General features: G+C 46.7%; 1 protein-coding gene across 2 annotated transcripts; it reads right to left on the minus strand.

Moving 5' to 3' along the window:
- Positions 1-608: 608 nt before the first annotated feature.
- On the minus strand, positions 609-15862 carry Dpf2 (double PHD fingers 2). Of its 2 annotated transcripts, XM_027944210.2 has the most exons (12): positions 15754-15862; positions 11784-11944; positions 11085-11192; positions 10619-10782; positions 9618-9710; positions 9443-9521; positions 8903-8944; positions 7747-7884; positions 7254-7382; positions 6992-7104; positions 5557-5638; positions 609-1885 (listed from the first exon to the last, which is right to left on the minus strand). In XM_027944210.2, exons 1-12 carry the CDS (start codon positions 15783-15785, stop codon positions 1809-1811), a joined length of 1218 nt encoding a protein of 405 aa, XP_027800011.1. In that variant the 5' UTR covers positions 15786-15862; the 3' UTR covers positions 609-1808. The 2 variants fall into 2 exon arrangements, with proteins under 2 accessions (XP_027800011.1, XP_027800012.1); XM_027944211.2 differs by lacking the exon at positions 8903-8944.
- Positions 15863-17460: the final 1598 nt, after the last annotated feature.

Here is a 17460-nt window from a genome sequence, read left to right on the forward strand (position 1 = left end):
TAAATGTATCCTGGGAAAGACTGCAGAGCTGCATTGTGGACAGTTCTTGCCCCAGGAATACTGTAGGGAAGCAACATTATGAGACAGGGCTGAGACCAAGACTGAGGCCCCTCTGAAGGAGGTTGCCCTCATTATTTATGCAAATGCTTTCATGTGCCCCATGGTGATGTTACTTGTGTCCTATGTTACTGTCACTTAAATTTATATAATAATCAAACTTCTGGATCCATTTTAAGTATCTTTGAGATTTCAAGGTAAACTATTATAAACTTGTCACCACTTCTATCCAAGTCTAGCAGAATATTCTCAACCAACCAAAGCACAGAAATAAACAGGATGCTAGTTATTTCAACCCAAATTTTGTATTGACGAAAACAGCTTCATTGTTTTTTATAAGAAGTTGTTATAAACTTGAATTTACATAACAAAACTACAAAATAACTAATTTTTTATCGGCTCACATGTTCAAAAATTTGGATTTGGGGCAAAAAAAGCTATAAAACGATAAAAAACAAACAAACAAAATACACTGTCTGAAGGAATAAAGTTTTAGATAACATGGCCTTCTTAACCAGGAGAGTTAGGAGATAAACCATCCAGCAGAGGGCTCTGTGTAAAAATGTTTATTTTTACTAATGTTTAGAATACAGGAACTAAAGAAGGGGAGGGGAGAAGAGACACAACTCCAAAGCGACAGTGGGTTAGGGCCTGCCCACAAGCAAAGGAAGGTCATTCCAGGGTGTCCTGGCATGGACCATCCCCCTTCTACTTAATGTCAGCGTCAGCGCCACTAAGCAGAAAACCAAGAAATCAGGGCATGAAGACCTTACCAGCTGCTAGCGAGCGTGCAAGGGAAGAAGGGGACATCTATGCATTCCTGTGACCTAGGAGCCAGGATACACAGGCAGGAGGCAGAAGCTCCCAATTCAGTAAAGGGCAGGAAGCTGAATGCCCAGGTCCAGGAAGAACAAAAAGGGGATTTTGGAGGTAGGCTTTTTTGTCGAGTTAAAAAACAGGCACATTATCCAACGTCTCCTTGTGGCCCCCAAACTGCTGGCCTGGCCCCCTGATGTGTCCCTTCTCCCCACAAAAGCAAAGGGAACAAGGAGGGAGGCAGAAGACAGGAGGTTCTGAGGGTGGGGAATGCTTGGGTCTCCAGAGACCACTGGTAAGTGAGCCAGGCAAGCACAGGAAGGACAGGTGAAGCTGCTACTTCCCTGGATGGGGTGGGGCAGGATAGGGCAAAGCCAGGAAGGTGACTAAGAGCATCCTGGCTCAGGCAAAAGACCCCTTGTAGCAGGGCCACCCTGAAGAGAGGAGGCAAAGCTAAGCAGCACAAAGGGCATGGAAGATTCCTGGTGCATAGCTTCAGCTTGCTGACTCCCAGCTGCTCCCATCAAGCAGGCCTGGCCTGGCTCATCTCTGGGGAGGAAACTCTGGAGACCAGAGCAGAAGCTGGGCCAAGAGAAGTGAGCTGCTCTCCCACTCTTTCTCGGAGGATACGGTTTGAACCCTGTGATCACCAAGGCCTGTGCCCAAGGCAAGCAGAGTGAATGCACTTCATGGAGAGCAGAGAGAAGCTGGGCCCACGGGTACACCTTGGGGCAGTGTGCTGCTCCTTTCTCCCTGAGGGCCTGGGGCCAGAGGTGGTCAGAGCTGCCACCTCTGCTTGTTGTTGCCAAAGGCAGGTTGGCATGACCACCCCAAGGTTCTGGACTTGTGAAAGAGAGGAGGAAAGGAAAGGTATGAAAAAACAAGGTGGAGGAGAGAAACAGCCTTAGATATGTGGGGGAGCTGGGGGTGGCACATCAGGAGGAATTCTGGTTCTGGTAGATGGAAGCTTTCTCCTTCAATAGGTCCAGACACAGATGGCAGCTCCAACTTCCTGCAGAGAAGCATAATGAAGTCAAGGTGGGCCCCATAAAACCCGTATCTACTGTCCTTCCACTTTTTTTTTTTTTAATTCTTTTTTTTTTGTGGTAGATGGGACACAATATCTTTATTTATTTTTATGTGGTGCTGAGGATCAAACACAGTGTCTTACACAAGCTACGCAAGCGCTCTACCACTGAGCCAAAATCCCAGCCCTGTCCTTCCACTCTTTACTCCTCATCTCTAGGTGGGATAAGAGTAATTCTGCAGCAGCAGTTTCATGATGAACCTCTTGGTCTTCAATACCATGAAAAACATTTTTCATGAAGATGAAAGTAACAATCAGCTATAGGATCAAATACAGATGCCCAGGTCCTCTTGGCCCTGATAAATCAGATGCCCTGGGAATAGCAGGAGAGCCTTGGTAAAGACAAGTTTTCAAAGTGCCCCAGCTTGCCAAGCAAGGTGGCGCAGTCCTATAATCCCAGCAGCTAGGGAGGCGGAGGCAGGAGGATCGCAACTTCAAAGCCAGCCTTAGAAAAAAAGCAAGGCACTAAGCAACTCAGTGAGACCCTGTCTCTAAATAAAATACAATGGGGCTGGGGATGTGGCTCAGTGGTCAAGTGCCCCTGAGTTCAATCCCTGGCACCAAAATAAATAAATAGATAGATAGATAGATAGAGTGCCCCAGCTTTAGCTGTATTATTATCAGAATAATCAGACATGGTTTTCATGGCCCCAAAAGTAGAACAAAGGTCATGAAAAGAGGCTTCAGAGTTGGGCAGAACTGTACATGTCTGTAATCCCAGCAACTCAGGAGGCTGAGGCCCTCAGCAACTTAGCAAGACCCTGTCTCAAAAATAAATAAATAAATAAATAAATAAATTAAATAGGGCTAGGGATGTAGCTCAGTTGGTAGAGTGCTTTCCTTGCATGCACAAGGCCCTGGGTTCAATTCCCAGTACCAAAAAATAAGTAAATAAATAAATAAAAAGGCTTCAGAGAAACCAGTTCTATTTCCACATTAAGATAGCTTTTAGTGGGCTGGGGATGTGGCTCAAGTGGTAGCGCGTTCGCCTGGCAATGCGTGCGGCCCAGGTTCGATCCTCAGTACCACATACAAACAAAGATGTTGTGCCCGCCGAAAACTAAAAAATAAATATTAAAAAAAAAAAAAAAAAGATAGCTTTCAGGGCTGGGGTTGTAGCTTAGCAGTAGAGCGCTTGCCTCGCACCTGGGTTCGATCCTCAGCACCACTTAAAAATATATGAATAAAATAAAGGTATTGTGTCCAACTACAACTAAAAGATAAATATTTAAAAAAGAAAAAAAAAAAAGGATAGTTTTCTGCCAGGTGTGGTGACACACACCTGTAATCCCAGCTACTTGGGAGGCTGAAGCAGGAGAATCACAATTTCAAAGAGCCCACGCAACTTAGCAAGACCCTGTCTCAAAATAAAAAAGAGCTAGGATGTAGCTCAATGGTAGAGCATTTGCCTAGCACATGCAAGGCCCTGGGTTCAATCCCCTACACACACACACACACATACACACACACACACACACACGTAAATAAACCCCAAACAAAAAAAAACCCAGCTTTCTGTGAAAAGGGGGTAAACTCTGATGATTCAAACATTAAGACCCAAGACTAAGTTCATATAAAAACAGGAGATTATTGTCTCTTGCAAGAAAAAAAGAAAAAAACTGTCTCAGATCTTGTTATTAATATTTGCTATGGGGCTGGGGCCGTAGCTCAGTGGTAGAGCACTTGCCTTGCACGTGTGAGGCATGAGTTCAATCCTCAGCACCACATAAAAATAAATGACAAAGATATTGTGTTTATCTACAACTAAAAAAATTAAAAAATATATATTTGCTATGGCTGGATTATTCTTTTTTTAAAGAGGGGGACAAAAAATTAGCCCTTAATGTTTTAAAATTATAAGCATAAATTGTACATGTGTGGATTTGGACATTATTCTGGGGGAGAGGATTCAGATTTTATTAACTCTTCAAAGATATGTGACTTAAAAGTTAAAGAGGGGAATGTGGCTTAAGCGGTAGCGCACTCGCCTAGCATGCGCGGGGTGCTGGGTTCGATCCTCAGCATCACATAAAGATGTTGTGTCCACCGAAAACTAAAAAAAATAAATATTAAAAAATTCTCTCTTTAAAAAAAAGTTAAAAGAGGAAGGTCCTTTCTAACCCCAAGGTCAATGAGCAGAGGTTGGCAAACTTCTCTATAAAGAGCAAAAATGTTAGTAATTTTAAGCTGTGTGAGCCACACAGTTTCACTCCCATCTTCCATTTCTTTTTGAAATTCCCTTTAAAAATGTAAAAACTAGGGGCTGGAGCTGTGTGGAAAAGTGTTTGCCTCGCATGTGTGAGGCACTGGATTCGTCAGCACCACATAAAAATAAAGATATTGTGTGTCCATCTACAACTAAAAAAATATTTTTTAAAAAGTGTAAAAACTGGGCTGGGGCTATAGATCAGTGGTGAAGCGCTCACCTAGCATGTGTGAGGCACTGGGTTCGATACTCAGCACCACATAAAAATAAATAAAGATACTGTGTCCAACTAAAAAAAAAAAAAAGTAAAAAGTAAAAACTAGGGGCTGGGGGTATGTGTCCTTCAGAGTTGCCACTCAGTGGACTGGACACTCCAGAGGACACTCAGCTGCAGCTCTCCACTACCTGGTGTCAATGGGAAAGTCCTTTTGGGGTTAATGCAAATTTCATCTGAAATATGTTATTTGATGGGTTAAAAAAACAAAACAGGGGCTGGGATTGTGGCTCAGCAGTACAGCGCTCGCCTAGCACGGTTCGATCCTCAGAACCATATAAAAATAAAGGCATTGTGTTGTGTCCATCTATTCCTAAAAAACAAAACAAAACACAAAACACTACTTCCTCCCAAGTCAATTTATAAACTAGATATGGCTGCAGCTGAATGCTCCCCTGCACTACTAAAGAACTCAGACTTCTTAGTAGCCTCATTTTCTATAAAGTGACAGCAGTTTGACCTATAAGTTTGCTTTCAGCACACAGTGAACCACTTCTACTGCCTATATGCTGGCTCCCATCCTCTGTGCACAGTGCAGCTACTGGGCAGTAGAGTTTTTCTCAGTAAGCTCCTGAATTTCTACATAGGTGGTGGTTTAGGCACAGAAATCCTGCTGGAGGGGGACTAGTGGAAAAGTAGCTGCTTCTTAGGGCCACTAGTTTCAGTGAGGAGCTTACATAAACTCTCAACATTATTAAACATTAAACTTGGAGCATTATTAAAATAAACTACTCGGGGGGGGGGGGAAGCAAACACTCAAATCTGTCAAGTTCAGAGAGATGAAAGAAAAGCTTCACATTAGACAAGCTACCAACTCAGTTTCTGGACTAGCTGGAAGACCAAGCTCCCCTTCTGGGTGACTATTTTCTGCTCAGCTGTTTTCTCATGGGTTGCTGTTTGTAAATGTAACTGATGATAATTTTCAAACATTAAACCATTCAGGCTGAAATGCTAGGAAAACATCCTGAACTCAGTTACGGCAAAGTACCTTACTTCTTAACTTGGAAGAGTAAATAACTAATAACATAAAGAAACAGAACTCAGTATTTACTGTACAGGTGATTTTTTAAGTTACTAATAAAATGATTTTTCTGAATAAAAGATCTTACTGCCTACCTTCAGGAGGCTCAGACATAGATGGGGTGAGACAGTACATGTGGTAGCCACGGTCACAGTCATCACAGAAGAGCAGCTGGTCCTACAGAAGACAAGAAGGAAGAGGAAGGGGATTCAATGATTTATGTGCCTTAGTAAGGTGGGGAGGGGTGAGTCGAGGGAGAACAGAGGCAGGGACAGGAAGAGGGCTTCTGAGAACACTGCTGCTACTTCTGACAGGGAGAAGTGGCATGTAAGAAAGAACAGATGTGGGAATCTGGGTAGAAAACAACATTGTCTATCACCTCCCAGGTCAACTCAGTCATCCCTCACCTGGATCCTATCAGAGTTTCTAACTGATCAAATGGCCTCCACCCTTCCCATAAAATCTATTCTCCACAAAGTACCTGATGTTATCTTTTTAAAACATAAAACAGAACACGTCATTTCCAATTAAAAGCCTTTAACATCATTATACTGTATTTGGATTAGAACATGAGGCCCAGGACCCTGGGTACTCAGTAGTGGAGCACATGCTCAGCATGTATGAGGGGATCTGGGTTCAACCTCCAGGACATCCCCACCACCCTCAAAAGAGCCCAAAGTTCTGAGGTCCCAAGGTCTGGCAGTGCCTACTTCTCTGATCTATCTTCTCCCGTGTTTTCCCTTGCATAGGAAGGTTCCAGTCAGCCACATCAGGATTCTGAATATACCCAATCTGTCAGACTGAAGGCCTCATATTGGCTGCTGCTTCCTTGAAAATGCTCTAACTCCTGCCGGGTACACTGATGCACACGGGTAATCCTAGCAATTCAGGAGGATCACAAGTTCGAGACCAGCCTCAGCAACTTAGTAAGACCTTGTCTCAAAGTCAAAAAGGGCTGGGGATGTAGCACAATGGTAAGTTGCCCCTGGGTTCAACCCTTAGTACCAAAAACACACACACACAAAAAAAAACAAACAAAAAAAAAAAAAAAAAAAAAAGAAAAAGAAAAAGAAAGAAAATGATCTACCTCCAAACCTTCTTGGACTGGCTCCTTGGTATCATCCAAATTTCAACACCAACCTCACCCCCTCAGAAAAGTCATCTCTGACTATAAATCTAAATCAGTATCCAGTTACTCGCCACCACATCACTGGTTTCGTTTTCTTCAAGGCACATCATAAAAAGCTCTCATTTCCTTGCTTATTGCTGTTCCCACAAAAACACAAATTCCATGAAAGCAGGGATCTTGTCTGTCTTGTTTAGTATCCTTGGAGCCTAGAACAGTGTCTGACCTAAAGCTGGAGCTCAAGAAACTTGAATTTGCTGACAAATCCAAGTTCCATGGGGTTGCTGGGGAGGGGCTGTGGGAGGGATCTTGCTCCTTTGAAACGAAAGCTCGCTTTGTAGGGAACTGTGGGGAGAGCAGCAGAGGCCTGGGAAGAGCCACCCTGGGGCAGGTGGGACACGCACGTCATTCTCGGAGGTGCCGCAGAGGTTGCAGCACTTGCACTCGATGCACTGCCAGCGGTAGGTCTTCACAGCAGCCATCATCACGGGAGTGAACTGGAGGCAAGATGGATGCCCTGTAGGGGGAGGTGAGTGAAATAGGTGGCCGGAAATGTGGGGAGAAGCGAGATGAGCTGCTTGACTATGATAGTGCTGGAAGTCAGCAGGCCAAGAGCCCCACAGGGAATGGGTGCTGTGGCAGCCCTCTCCTTGGTGGTAGAGGTACCTGAGCGGCCACAGTCAGAACAGGACACCAGCTCCTCAGGTTGTCCTGTCTTCTTATTGATCTTTGAGTCCCCTAGGCAGAAGTCACAGTAGTTGTTGGGCAAGGCCAATCCATCGGGACCTTTCTTGGCTAGACAGAGAGAGAAAGAAAGAAATAGACAGAATTATTTTTTTTCTGGGTATTGGGGATTGAACTCAGGGGCACTCGACAACCGAGCCACATCCCCAGCCCTATTTTGTATTTTATTTAGAGGCAGGGTCTCACTGAGTCGCTTAGTGCCTTGCTTTTGCTGAGCCTGGCTTTGAACTCACAATCCTCCCACCTCAGCCTCCTGAGCTGCTGGGATTATAGGCGTGCACCACCACGTGGGGCTGAGAGAATTCTGATGATGCTTATGAGGGTTCCTGAGCTGCTCAGCATCCCCGCAAGGAAGAGCAATCATAAGCAGTCTTCCCCTTCCCGCTTGCCCACCTCCTCTGACACTTCAGCTTACATTTCTGCTCCTCAGATCGCTGGGAAACAGGGGTGGGTGGTTGGGAGTCTTCCTTGTCTTCACCCTCCTCCTCAGCCAGGTGAGAGTGGGCATAGTGGTAACTGAGGCCAGGTCGATTCTTGTAACGTTTTCCACAAACTAAGTTGAGAAGAAGATTGTAGGGAAAGGTATTAGGATACAAGAGTGCCACATCCCTACCCCTGAAACATACGGCAACCACCCCTGAGCCAGCAGCTCTGTTCTGGGACAAACCTTGACAGTAACCCCCACCCCCACCTTTAGTCAGGAACAGCAGTCCCTGAAGCTCTGCAACTTCTGGTACTCTTCTCCCTCACTAAAAACCAACCGCATGGTCACTATTACTCTTCCATGTTGGCTTTTTTGCAGGGGCTCAGCCCTTGTTGCATCACTACTTGCCCTGGGAATAGTAACAATCTGGGAAGCTTCAAGTTAGGAAAGGGAAGAAAAGTATCTATGGTCTTGTTTTATGACAAGAAGGGGAAAGGCAAGGAAGAGACTTCAAACTCTCACTCCTCAGTAAATGTGGGAGGTTCACGCTACCCCACATGTACCATCGAGTCCACACCTGTTGAATGGACAAAGGACTGGGAGTAGGTATTTTGGGGACAACCTACCAACTAAACCGGCTGAGGTAGCTGGTCCCCAAACACACTGAAACAAACTCCCAATCAGTGCCCTGTCTGTCCATCCCTTCCAACAACGAAAGCAGATCCCCACAAGGCAACTTATAATCTTGAGCAGTGACACCAGAAGGTTAAGGGGCCAGCCGGAAGGAATGGGGAGGATGGGAGTAGGAGGTGCAGGGATGGTGGGAACATTAGCTGACCACCGAGCACCTGTTGGGAAAGGGGGAACAGATGGATCTCTCTGTAATGGGTTCTTTAAATGCTTCTGAAGCTACTCCATGCATTAGGCCCATGGGCCCCAGGAATAAGTTTGAGGGTCACAAGCAGTGGTAAAGGCAGTTTCCAGTATTCTGAGAAGTGGAGCACAACTGCAGTTCCACGGTTTCTGCCCCCATGCCACTCCAGACATTTCAAAACTAGCATCACAGGAGATGAGAAAGGCAGGAGAAACAAGGGAGGAGGGAAAAAGGGATAGGAAAACCAAAAGTCTGAAAAGTTGAGAGAGCTACCTCTCTGGGGCGCTTTCGAGGTATGCTTTTGTTTGAAACTATCTGAAAGACAGAAAGAAAAGTCATGAGGAGGAGGCCTTGACACACTTGAGACGGGGCGGCAGCAGCAGCAGGAAAGCGGAGCAAGCGAGAGAGAACCCCAGCAGCGATGGTGCTCCAGGGTGGAGGCATGAAGTGGGGCGAGCCAAAGCAAAAGGAAAGAGAACAGACACTGAAGACCTCAGGGCCAGCCCCCTGCACCCTGGCCTGATGGGCCAGCAGATCTGGATGCCTCCCACTGAGAGGCCAATCCTGTCTGCTGGAGTCCTCCCCACTCCCCCATCCCAGGGGACAGCAGAAATCTCTCCCAGAGCATGCAGGTCCCACCCATCATAGAACAGAGGCCCAGGCCTCCCTGGGGTTTTTGGGGGAACCAGTCAGCAGGCAGGATGAAAGCCCAGGCTTGTTTTACCACTCAAGGCAAGAACATAACCCTCCCCCTCTGACATCCAGAGCAGGAGCTGAGTCCAGGGACTACCCACCCACTCATGAGGCACTCACTGTCACAGGCATAGGGCTTGTCCCGGTCCTCCAGGATGGAAGCATCTAGCTTCTTCCGGGCACTGCCCACACCCTTACCCTGCCAAGAAAAGAAAAATGATGGCCTTACTAAATAAAACCTGGACCTCCTGGGGCCACACTGTCCCAAGCTGCAGGCCCTACACTGGCCTTTCACCTTGGACTTCCCCTTGCCCCGACGCTTGGGAGTATCTTCTTCATAGTCCTCATCATCAAGGTCATCCAGGAAGTCATCTGGTTCTAGGATCCGCTGAGAGCACAGGAAGATTAGAGTGAGCAGAAACAGCACACATTTTAAAGCTCCCTCACCAAAGGACTGGCCACTCATGGCCTTGCCCAAGACCTCCCCTGTGACCTAGCCCCACTCATACCAGCCTTGTTCCTCTCCCTACAATTACACTCTTGGTCCCTTCAATGCTTTCCTTCCTCTGTGCCACTTCATATTGTTCTCTTACCCAGAATGCCTTTCCCCACCATCTCTGGACAAATTAAATGTCATGCTCCACAAAGCTTCCCTGCCATGCCTGTCTCTGATTGGCTACCATGGGGGAACATTGTTGGTAGTTCCTTTCTGGCACTCACAACCTAGTTTAAATGAGAACTTTGTTGCTTACTCGTGTGACTTTGTGGGAAAATTTAAAACACGTTTGCCTCAGCATCCCTATCCACGAAATGGGGATTACAAGACCTACCTCATAAAGCTGTACAGGGTTAAAGGGAAAGGACGTGGAGAAGCACTCAGCATGGTACCTGGCATTATCTTTAGGTCTTCTTATTGCTAAACTTAGGGTTAACTTCCCAGTTGGCAGAGACCAGGTCTGCTTCACCTATCTAACCCCAGATGCCAAAAAACTTTGTGACAGAAACTTTTGTGTAAAAGAGGATGCATGAGTGGAAATCCATACTTAAATGGAAAGGAGTAGGAAAGACAAGATGGCAACAGAGAATCCATTCGGTATAAGAATAGAACTGAAGGGGCTGCCTCAGCTTCTGCTTTGTTTTTATAGTGCTGGGGATTGAATCCAGGGCCTCATGTTTGCTGGACAAGCACTCTACCACTGATCTACTTTAGTTCTGCTAACTAGATGCCTCCTTCCTCCCATGAAGAGGAGGCTGGACTTCATAAAAGCTCTCCTAGAAATAGGGTTAATCTCATACCTTCCGTGCTCGACTGTTGGTCACAGGGAACTCGCCCAGGCTGTCATCATCAACTCGGGGATCTGGAGCGCCTCGCTTCTCCAGAGGGTCAGTGCGCAATAGTGCCTCTAAACTGCTGCCATCCTGAGAGATGAGCCCCTCCTTCTTCAAGGTCTGGTCTGTGTCTGAAACATGGTCAGGATGACATAAAGTTCAGAAGGGTACATAGTGCCAGGATCAACAAAAGGACACCTATGGTCTTCTATTCTCTGGCTGCCCAGGAATCAAGACACCCTAGTTCATTTGTCTTGCAACTTAGATGTTTACCTGTCTCTATTACTAAACTGAATTCTCTGAAGGAAGAAATCATACTCAAGTTCATTTTAACCTCTGCATATCCTAGCACAGGGCCTGGTAGTGACAGCTAATTAGCAGGCCTCTTGCCATACAGCAAGCCATGCCCCTGTTCAGGCAAGGTGTCCCTTACCTGGTTTAATAGATGGGAAGGAAAGCCGGGGATCCTCAGGTGGGTGGGCTCGCCGCTTTTTCCGCCAGCGCCGGGCAGGGTAGGAGTACAGCTGTCCAGAGGCCAATCCTATAGAAGGAAGACAAAAATTATGCCCTAACCCAGTCCTAGAAAACACTAAATACTTTCCAGTTGAGTAGGCTCCCTTGACTTTTACAGCAAGGGAGAAATACTGATAGCAGGAGTGCAAGGTTGGCAGAATATTAAGGGGGGAAAAAAATAGATGTAAGCCAGGTGTGGTGGTCCATGCCTATAATCCTAGCAGCCTGAAGCAGAAAGATCATAAGTTAGAGGCCAGCCTCAGCTTAGCAAGGCCCTAAGCAATTCAGCAAGACACTGTCTCAAAAAAAAAAAAAAAAGGGCTGGGGATGTGGCTCAGGGCCTTGGGTTCAATCCCCAGTATTTAAAAAAAGTGAGTTTAGGGGCCTTGGGCTAATATATCATTCTCCAAAACCCAAATAATAACCTTGGCAGGGCAGAAAACAAAGGTGCTGGTACAAACCCATCTGCTTCATCCTGCCTGGTTTCTAATGATGGGAAGACCATGTTCATACACAGGTAGGGAGCATTGTGGGAACCCTCAACTACCCCATCACCTAAGAGAAGGGAAATTCTTCCTCCTTGCATTCCTGAGTTCCCTTCCTGAGTCTGTACTCTCACCTGGACCCCGGTGTCGCTTTTCCATCCAGATGTAACAGTTGCTCTGGGCTACTCCAGTCTGTGAGTCCAAGAATGGTAGGCGCACGCTGCGCTCAGCACAGAGGCGGGCGTTGTAATTGTGGCACTGCTCCATGGCATCTTTGTAGTACTGCTCTCCAAGGCTGCAGGAAAGACAAAAAGCAAGGGCATGGGATGCTAAGCCATCCTCTCCCCTGCAAATGCCTTTCTAGAAGGCTCAGGAGAATGGGAGACTACCTCCCATTCAGTTCTATTTGTCTCCATCTCTGCTTCTTGGGAACCAAGCCCCTTCACCAAGTCATCATGAGGAAAGGTACTTTACAAATTAATCAGACTTAAATCTTAACCAACAAGAAGTAGAAATGGGGTTAGTGGATGTTGCTCAGTGGTGGAATACTAGCCCAGCATGTGCAAAGCCTTGGGTTCAAGCCCCAGCACTGAAGAAAAAAGAAAGGAGGAAAAATAAAATGTTCTTATGTTTCTCAATACGTCCAGCCCTGTGCTAGCTAAGATGCTAGTTCTCTTAACCCTCATGACTTTAGCAATAGATGCTAGCCCATCATACAAATGGGGAAGTGAATTTACCAAGGCCCAGTGGACTTATCAAAATGCTCCCCATGAAATACTATTTAGCCATATAAAAGAAGCTCTTCATGTACTGATATTAAACAATTTTGAAGATAACTAGGAAGAAAAAGCAAGTTACAGTGTTGAGGTGTCACAAGATGCTACCTTTAGTGTAACCAAGAAGTAGATAAGAACTTGCAGGCCTCCAGGCCCTCAACACCTGAAGTTCCTGGAAGCTTTTACTGAGCACACTACTGACAAGTACAATAAGACATAACATGAGAGCTGAAGCAAGGGGAAATCCTTAAGTGCCTTAAAAAGCTAGAAAATTGCACACTGCCAGGAATTATATGGTTCTAAGAAGTACGTACAATGAATCAATCTTGTTCTTGTCCTTCAGGGCTTAACAACTACTTTGGTATTGAGAGAGTAAACTAACTGCAACAATTCATTTTTATATTTAATCAATCTTCTAGGGCCTCCCACACAGTAGGCACATGCTCTACCACTGAGCTACACCCCCCAGTCCAAAATTCAATCAATCTTTGTTGAGGGCAGAGGTGATTTCTTTCCCATAGTGTCCTCATTACCCATGAAGATGTCTGGAACACATCAGGCTGAACTTGGGAATAAAAAGACCTGGCTTGGCTACAAGTCATGAATGTGCACACTTCATCAGCTTATGTGGATCTCTGTTGCTCTTCTGTGGATTGGGGAGATTGGACTAGATGAGCTCTAACATTATAAGGATTCTGAGGGAGAGAACCAGAATTAAGAAGCTGGAAAGAGTAAGGCTCCGTGGCTTCTGTCGGTAACTTAAGCTACATCTACAAATCCTGCTCTGATATTTGAGGGGGTTGTCATTGTGTGGCTGCAATAGAGCACTGCACAGTTTAGCCTGTTCCCAGCAAGTGAAAAAAATACCCCACACAGTCAGTAACACCAAACACAGCCTGGCTTGATTCGAAGTGCTGTAATGACTGTAATTTGAGGTAGACATGAATCTTGTGTTAGAGAGCAAAGTGGAGAAGGAAACAGGCTCACATTTGCTCGCCTTTAGGAGGCAGCCACGTCCTCATCACACAGGGAAATTGGATAAACAAGGCTGAGTGCAGCAGCTCCTTTGTTTCTGCTGATGGGAATTGATACTGACACTGGAAGTCAAATGGAAGGAAAGGCCAGGCGGGATGAAGACTGCAAAAATCAGAGCAAGGAGGCTAGAAGTGGTTTGGGGGAATGGATGAGAGCTCTTCTGTCAGAGCTCTTATTAAGTAAGGGGGGATAAACAATCATTTAGGTTAGAGGGCTGGGAATGAAATACTTAAATGTGTTGGGGGAGGGTCTGATAAGAGAATGAGAGAGCTCTTATGAACTCAGAGCTGCTATAAGAAGAAATTTCAGGCTAACACTATTTTCTAGATCTTTTTACCTAACTTGAAAAGTTCCCAAACTAGTCAGCCATCGGTTATTTTACATTAGTATCTTACTCTAGTAAGACTCCTTAAAGACTTTCAATTCTGACATCTCATTTGGGAAGGACAGAAAATTCGCAAATACAAAAATTTTTCTCTCAGGACAAGATGAAAGTCAGAAAAGATGAGCTAGCAAGCCCTGACCTCAACACATAACCCTTAACTTTCAGAAAACTAGTCACATTATAATCAAGAGAAGTTTCAGAAAAGCATCTCTCTCCATGACAAGAATGGTACAAGAGAAATAAAAGCCCCTTTCTTAAAGCAAAAGTTCTGTGGGAGAAGGTATTAGTTGTGGCCCACAGTCCTCTGCAGCTACAACTGAAGAGAAAGCTGCTTTCTCATTATTCATACTCAGGAGTCAGTGGCTGGTGACCCCCACAATCTCTACAGCTCTTTAAGAGAAATGAAAAGCCACACTCTATTTAAATGGGCAACCAGTAACTTATAACACTCCATGAAAAGGTTGGCAACCCATTTTATTGAAGAAAGTCTTTCAACATGAGGAGCTTCATTACATGTAACTCTCAAAACCTAGAAGCTTTGATCCTTTTCTGGCAATCATGAAATCTGTGTGAAATCCTCCCCTTACAATGGGATGGGGAAAGTCAACAAAGAGAAAGGCAGGGAAACAAAGAACATCTGAATAAGGATGGATAACTATAAAAATGGTAGATCCACAGCATCATTTCTAAATTGAGGAAAACGTCAGCCTTAAGAGAGCTGGGGAAACTGAAGTGAGCAGATCAAAGAGATAATAGTGCTGGGAGGAGGGGTGGTTGAAAGAGCAGGATAGAGCAAAAAGCAAGTTTAAAAAAAAAAAAAAAAAAAAAACCCACAAGAGGAAAAGGCACTTAGCTTAATGGAAGTGGGAAAGCATTCTAGAAGAAAAAGGCTCCAGGCAGTGGGGGAGAAGCAACTTAACCTTAAAAAAATGGCTCTTGGGAGAGTGGGGTTTAGTTTACAACAAAGACAGATAAGAAGCTGTGAGTCCCTGAGTATGGATTCCAAACCTCGCCTTATCATCCATTCAAACCAAAAGCCCTGACTGGACATCTAGACAACTCTAGGATTTTCCTACCCTTGCATCATTTGCCCAGCGGGCATTAATGAACCAATCCATCTGAAAATGCATTTGGGTTCTTCTCCAGGAAGAGAGCAGCTGGGAATACCTCGAAGTCCCCAAACACCTTTAATTTACAGGAAGCAGCTAAAAAACCAGTCTCCGTGTTCCCAACAACCAGTAACTAACTCTGCTCGAAACTGACCAGCACGACGCTGTCTACGGTGCGGGGAATGCCCACCCGAGGCCCCGTGGGCTATTATTAAGTCGCCCCGGACGGCTTCGGTCCCGTTGCCGGCCCTGGACGGCGCAAAGGCCCACTCCCCCCAGTCCCTTCCCTTCGGTACGTGCTCCTCGGACAATTCCTCCCAAGAATCATTTCTAATCCTGGGTGCCCGCTCCCCCGCCCAAACGTCACGCAACCAGCGGTCTCCAACCCCGCAGGGGAGGCCGGGCGGACGGCTCCGGGCGCCGCGGGCCGCGGTGGGGAGGGGGCCGCCGGGCTCCTCCGACCCGGGCGTAGGGGAGACGGGCTGGGGCCGGGGCCGGGGCCGGGACCGGGAGTCGCCAGCAGCCAAGCGCCACCTCGGAAGCCGCGACTCCTGGGCAGCGCCCGCCACCCAGCCCCGCAGGAGGCCGTCGGTCCGGGCCCCGAGTGCCCCCCTCAGGGCCTCCACAAGTTTCCAAAGAAGCGCAACGTCTTCTCCGGAGTCTCCCGTGGCCCGCCCCACTGGGAGTCGCAGCGTGGCGTTTCCGGGCATGTCCCTCTCTCCATCTTGTCTCCCGTACCGCCCTTCCGGGGACCCTTACAAGACCTCCCGGCCCAGAAGAGAAAGAAACGGCCACTCACAGCTTGACTACATTCTCCACCACAGCCGCCATCTTCCCTGCTCCTCTCCCTCAGGCCGGGAGGCCCCGGAGCCCGCAGCGCGCAAGCGCCAGGACCGCAAGAGGCACGGTTTCCCCGTCCTTCTGCGCAGGCGCAAGCCGAGGGTGAGCGCGCTCGAGAGCGAGCACTGGAGGACCAGCTTCGTTTCTATCCGCCGGCGCTGGGAGGGAAAAGTCGGGTAGAGAATGGGGTGCACGGTGCGCAGGCGCAACTGGAGGCCGCCGCGCACCAGGCAACTACAGCTGGTGACTCGCCTCTCCCAATTAGGGAAGCCGGAGAAAGGAGGGAGGGTCTGACCTAGGGCAAAAATGAGAAAGCAAGAGTTAGTGAAAGTTGGGAGGCCCGGGAGATGGACTGTTTGGAACCCTAGCGCCTTCCTTGCTGACCTTTAGCCAGGTTGTTGATCTCACTCCCAGGGGAGGGACTGGTGAGTAGCTAAAGTCCACCAGTGCTCCCAAGCGTGTACCTATTTTATTTTATTTATTTATTTAGTGGTACTGGAGATTGAACCCAGGACCTCGCACATGCTAGGCAAGTGCTCTACCGCTGAGCCACAGTCCCAGTCCTTTTTACTTGGTGACAGGGTCTCACTAAGTTGCCCAGGCTGTCCTTGAATTTAGGATTCTTCTGCCTCAGCCTCCTGAGAAGCTGGATTTTGGGTGTGTGCCACCGCGGGGCAAAGATAAACTTCTTGGGTTGAGGATCAAACCCGGGGGCCCCCGCACCTGCTAGGCAAGCAAATGTGCCCATTTTAGAGGAACGTGAACACCCAGATCTAGGCGGTTTTGGTCTGACCTTTGGGAGCTGTCAAAAGATGCCTTACTTTCCCGCTACTAAGCTCCTTCACCCAACTTCACTGATACCTACCTCCTCTCCCTTGCCTCCTACTCCTATCTAAGCTCATTCCGTTCCCTGAGGTTTTGAAGAATTTGCCTGATGCAACTAACTATGTCTCTCTCTTCTGTACCTTTTATTTCTCCTTCACTATTGATTCATAAAAATCTGAGTGCAAACATGGCTAATATCCCCTTTTAGAAAAGCAAAAACCCTTTTTTATGTCCAATTCAGCTTTTGATTGTCACCTTATTTCTCTTCACCCTTTCAAAGCAGATTTTCTGCTTATATTCCCCTCTCTGTTGCCTTGTTTTCAAGTCTCTCTTTCACCCAATTTAATAGGGATTTTGTTCTCACCTGTCTATCTAAAACAGCGCTTACAAAGTTATCACAATCTCCATTTCAACAGGTTTGGAGATCAATTCACTGTCCTCATGGGTCTGTCAATCCACATGACATTGCTGAGCATTATTACCTGTCCTATTGCGCTGGCAGTTCCTTCAGCCTCTCTCCCCTGTTCAACCTGCCAGGATCCCCAGGACTTGGTCTTTGGTCCTTTTCATTTCCCAAATGTTCCATATTCTACCAATTCCAAGATGCACACATACCCCATCCATATTGTTGTATTTCCGAATCAGGATGCATCTTACTGTCATTGTACTTTAAAATCATTTTTGGAAGGTAGAGTTCTGAGGGTTTTTTTTTTTTTTCGGGGGGAGGTACGGGGATTGAACTCAAGGGACACTTGGCCACTGAGCCACCCCTATTTTATATTTTGTTTAAAGAGAGGGTCTCACTGAGTTGCTTAGCACCTCATTTTTGCTCATTTTGCTG

This window comes from Marmota flaviventris, chromosome 9, assembly GCF_047511675.1.
Source record: "Marmota flaviventris isolate mMarFla1 chromosome 9, mMarFla1.hap1, whole genome shotgun sequence".
NCBI lineage: Eukaryota > Metazoa > Chordata > Mammalia > Rodentia > Sciuridae > Marmota > Marmota flaviventris.

What these genes read in the sequence shown, in the direction of transcription:
- Dpf2 (XM_027944210.2), bottom strand. Translation starts at nt 15,785, where the DNA reads ATGGCGGCTGTGGTGGAGAATGTAGTCAAGCT. An exon ending in CTTCCCATCTATTAAACCAG is followed by an intron (nt 10,783 to 11,084) that starts GTAAGGGACACC and finishes ACCATGTTTCAG; the next exon opens with ACACAGACCAGACCTTGAAG. An exon ending in GGGGCAAGGGGAAGTCCAAG is followed by an intron (nt 9,522 to 9,617) that starts GTGAAAGGCCAG and finishes TTTTCTTGGCAG; the next exon opens with GGTAAGGGTGTGGGCAGTGC.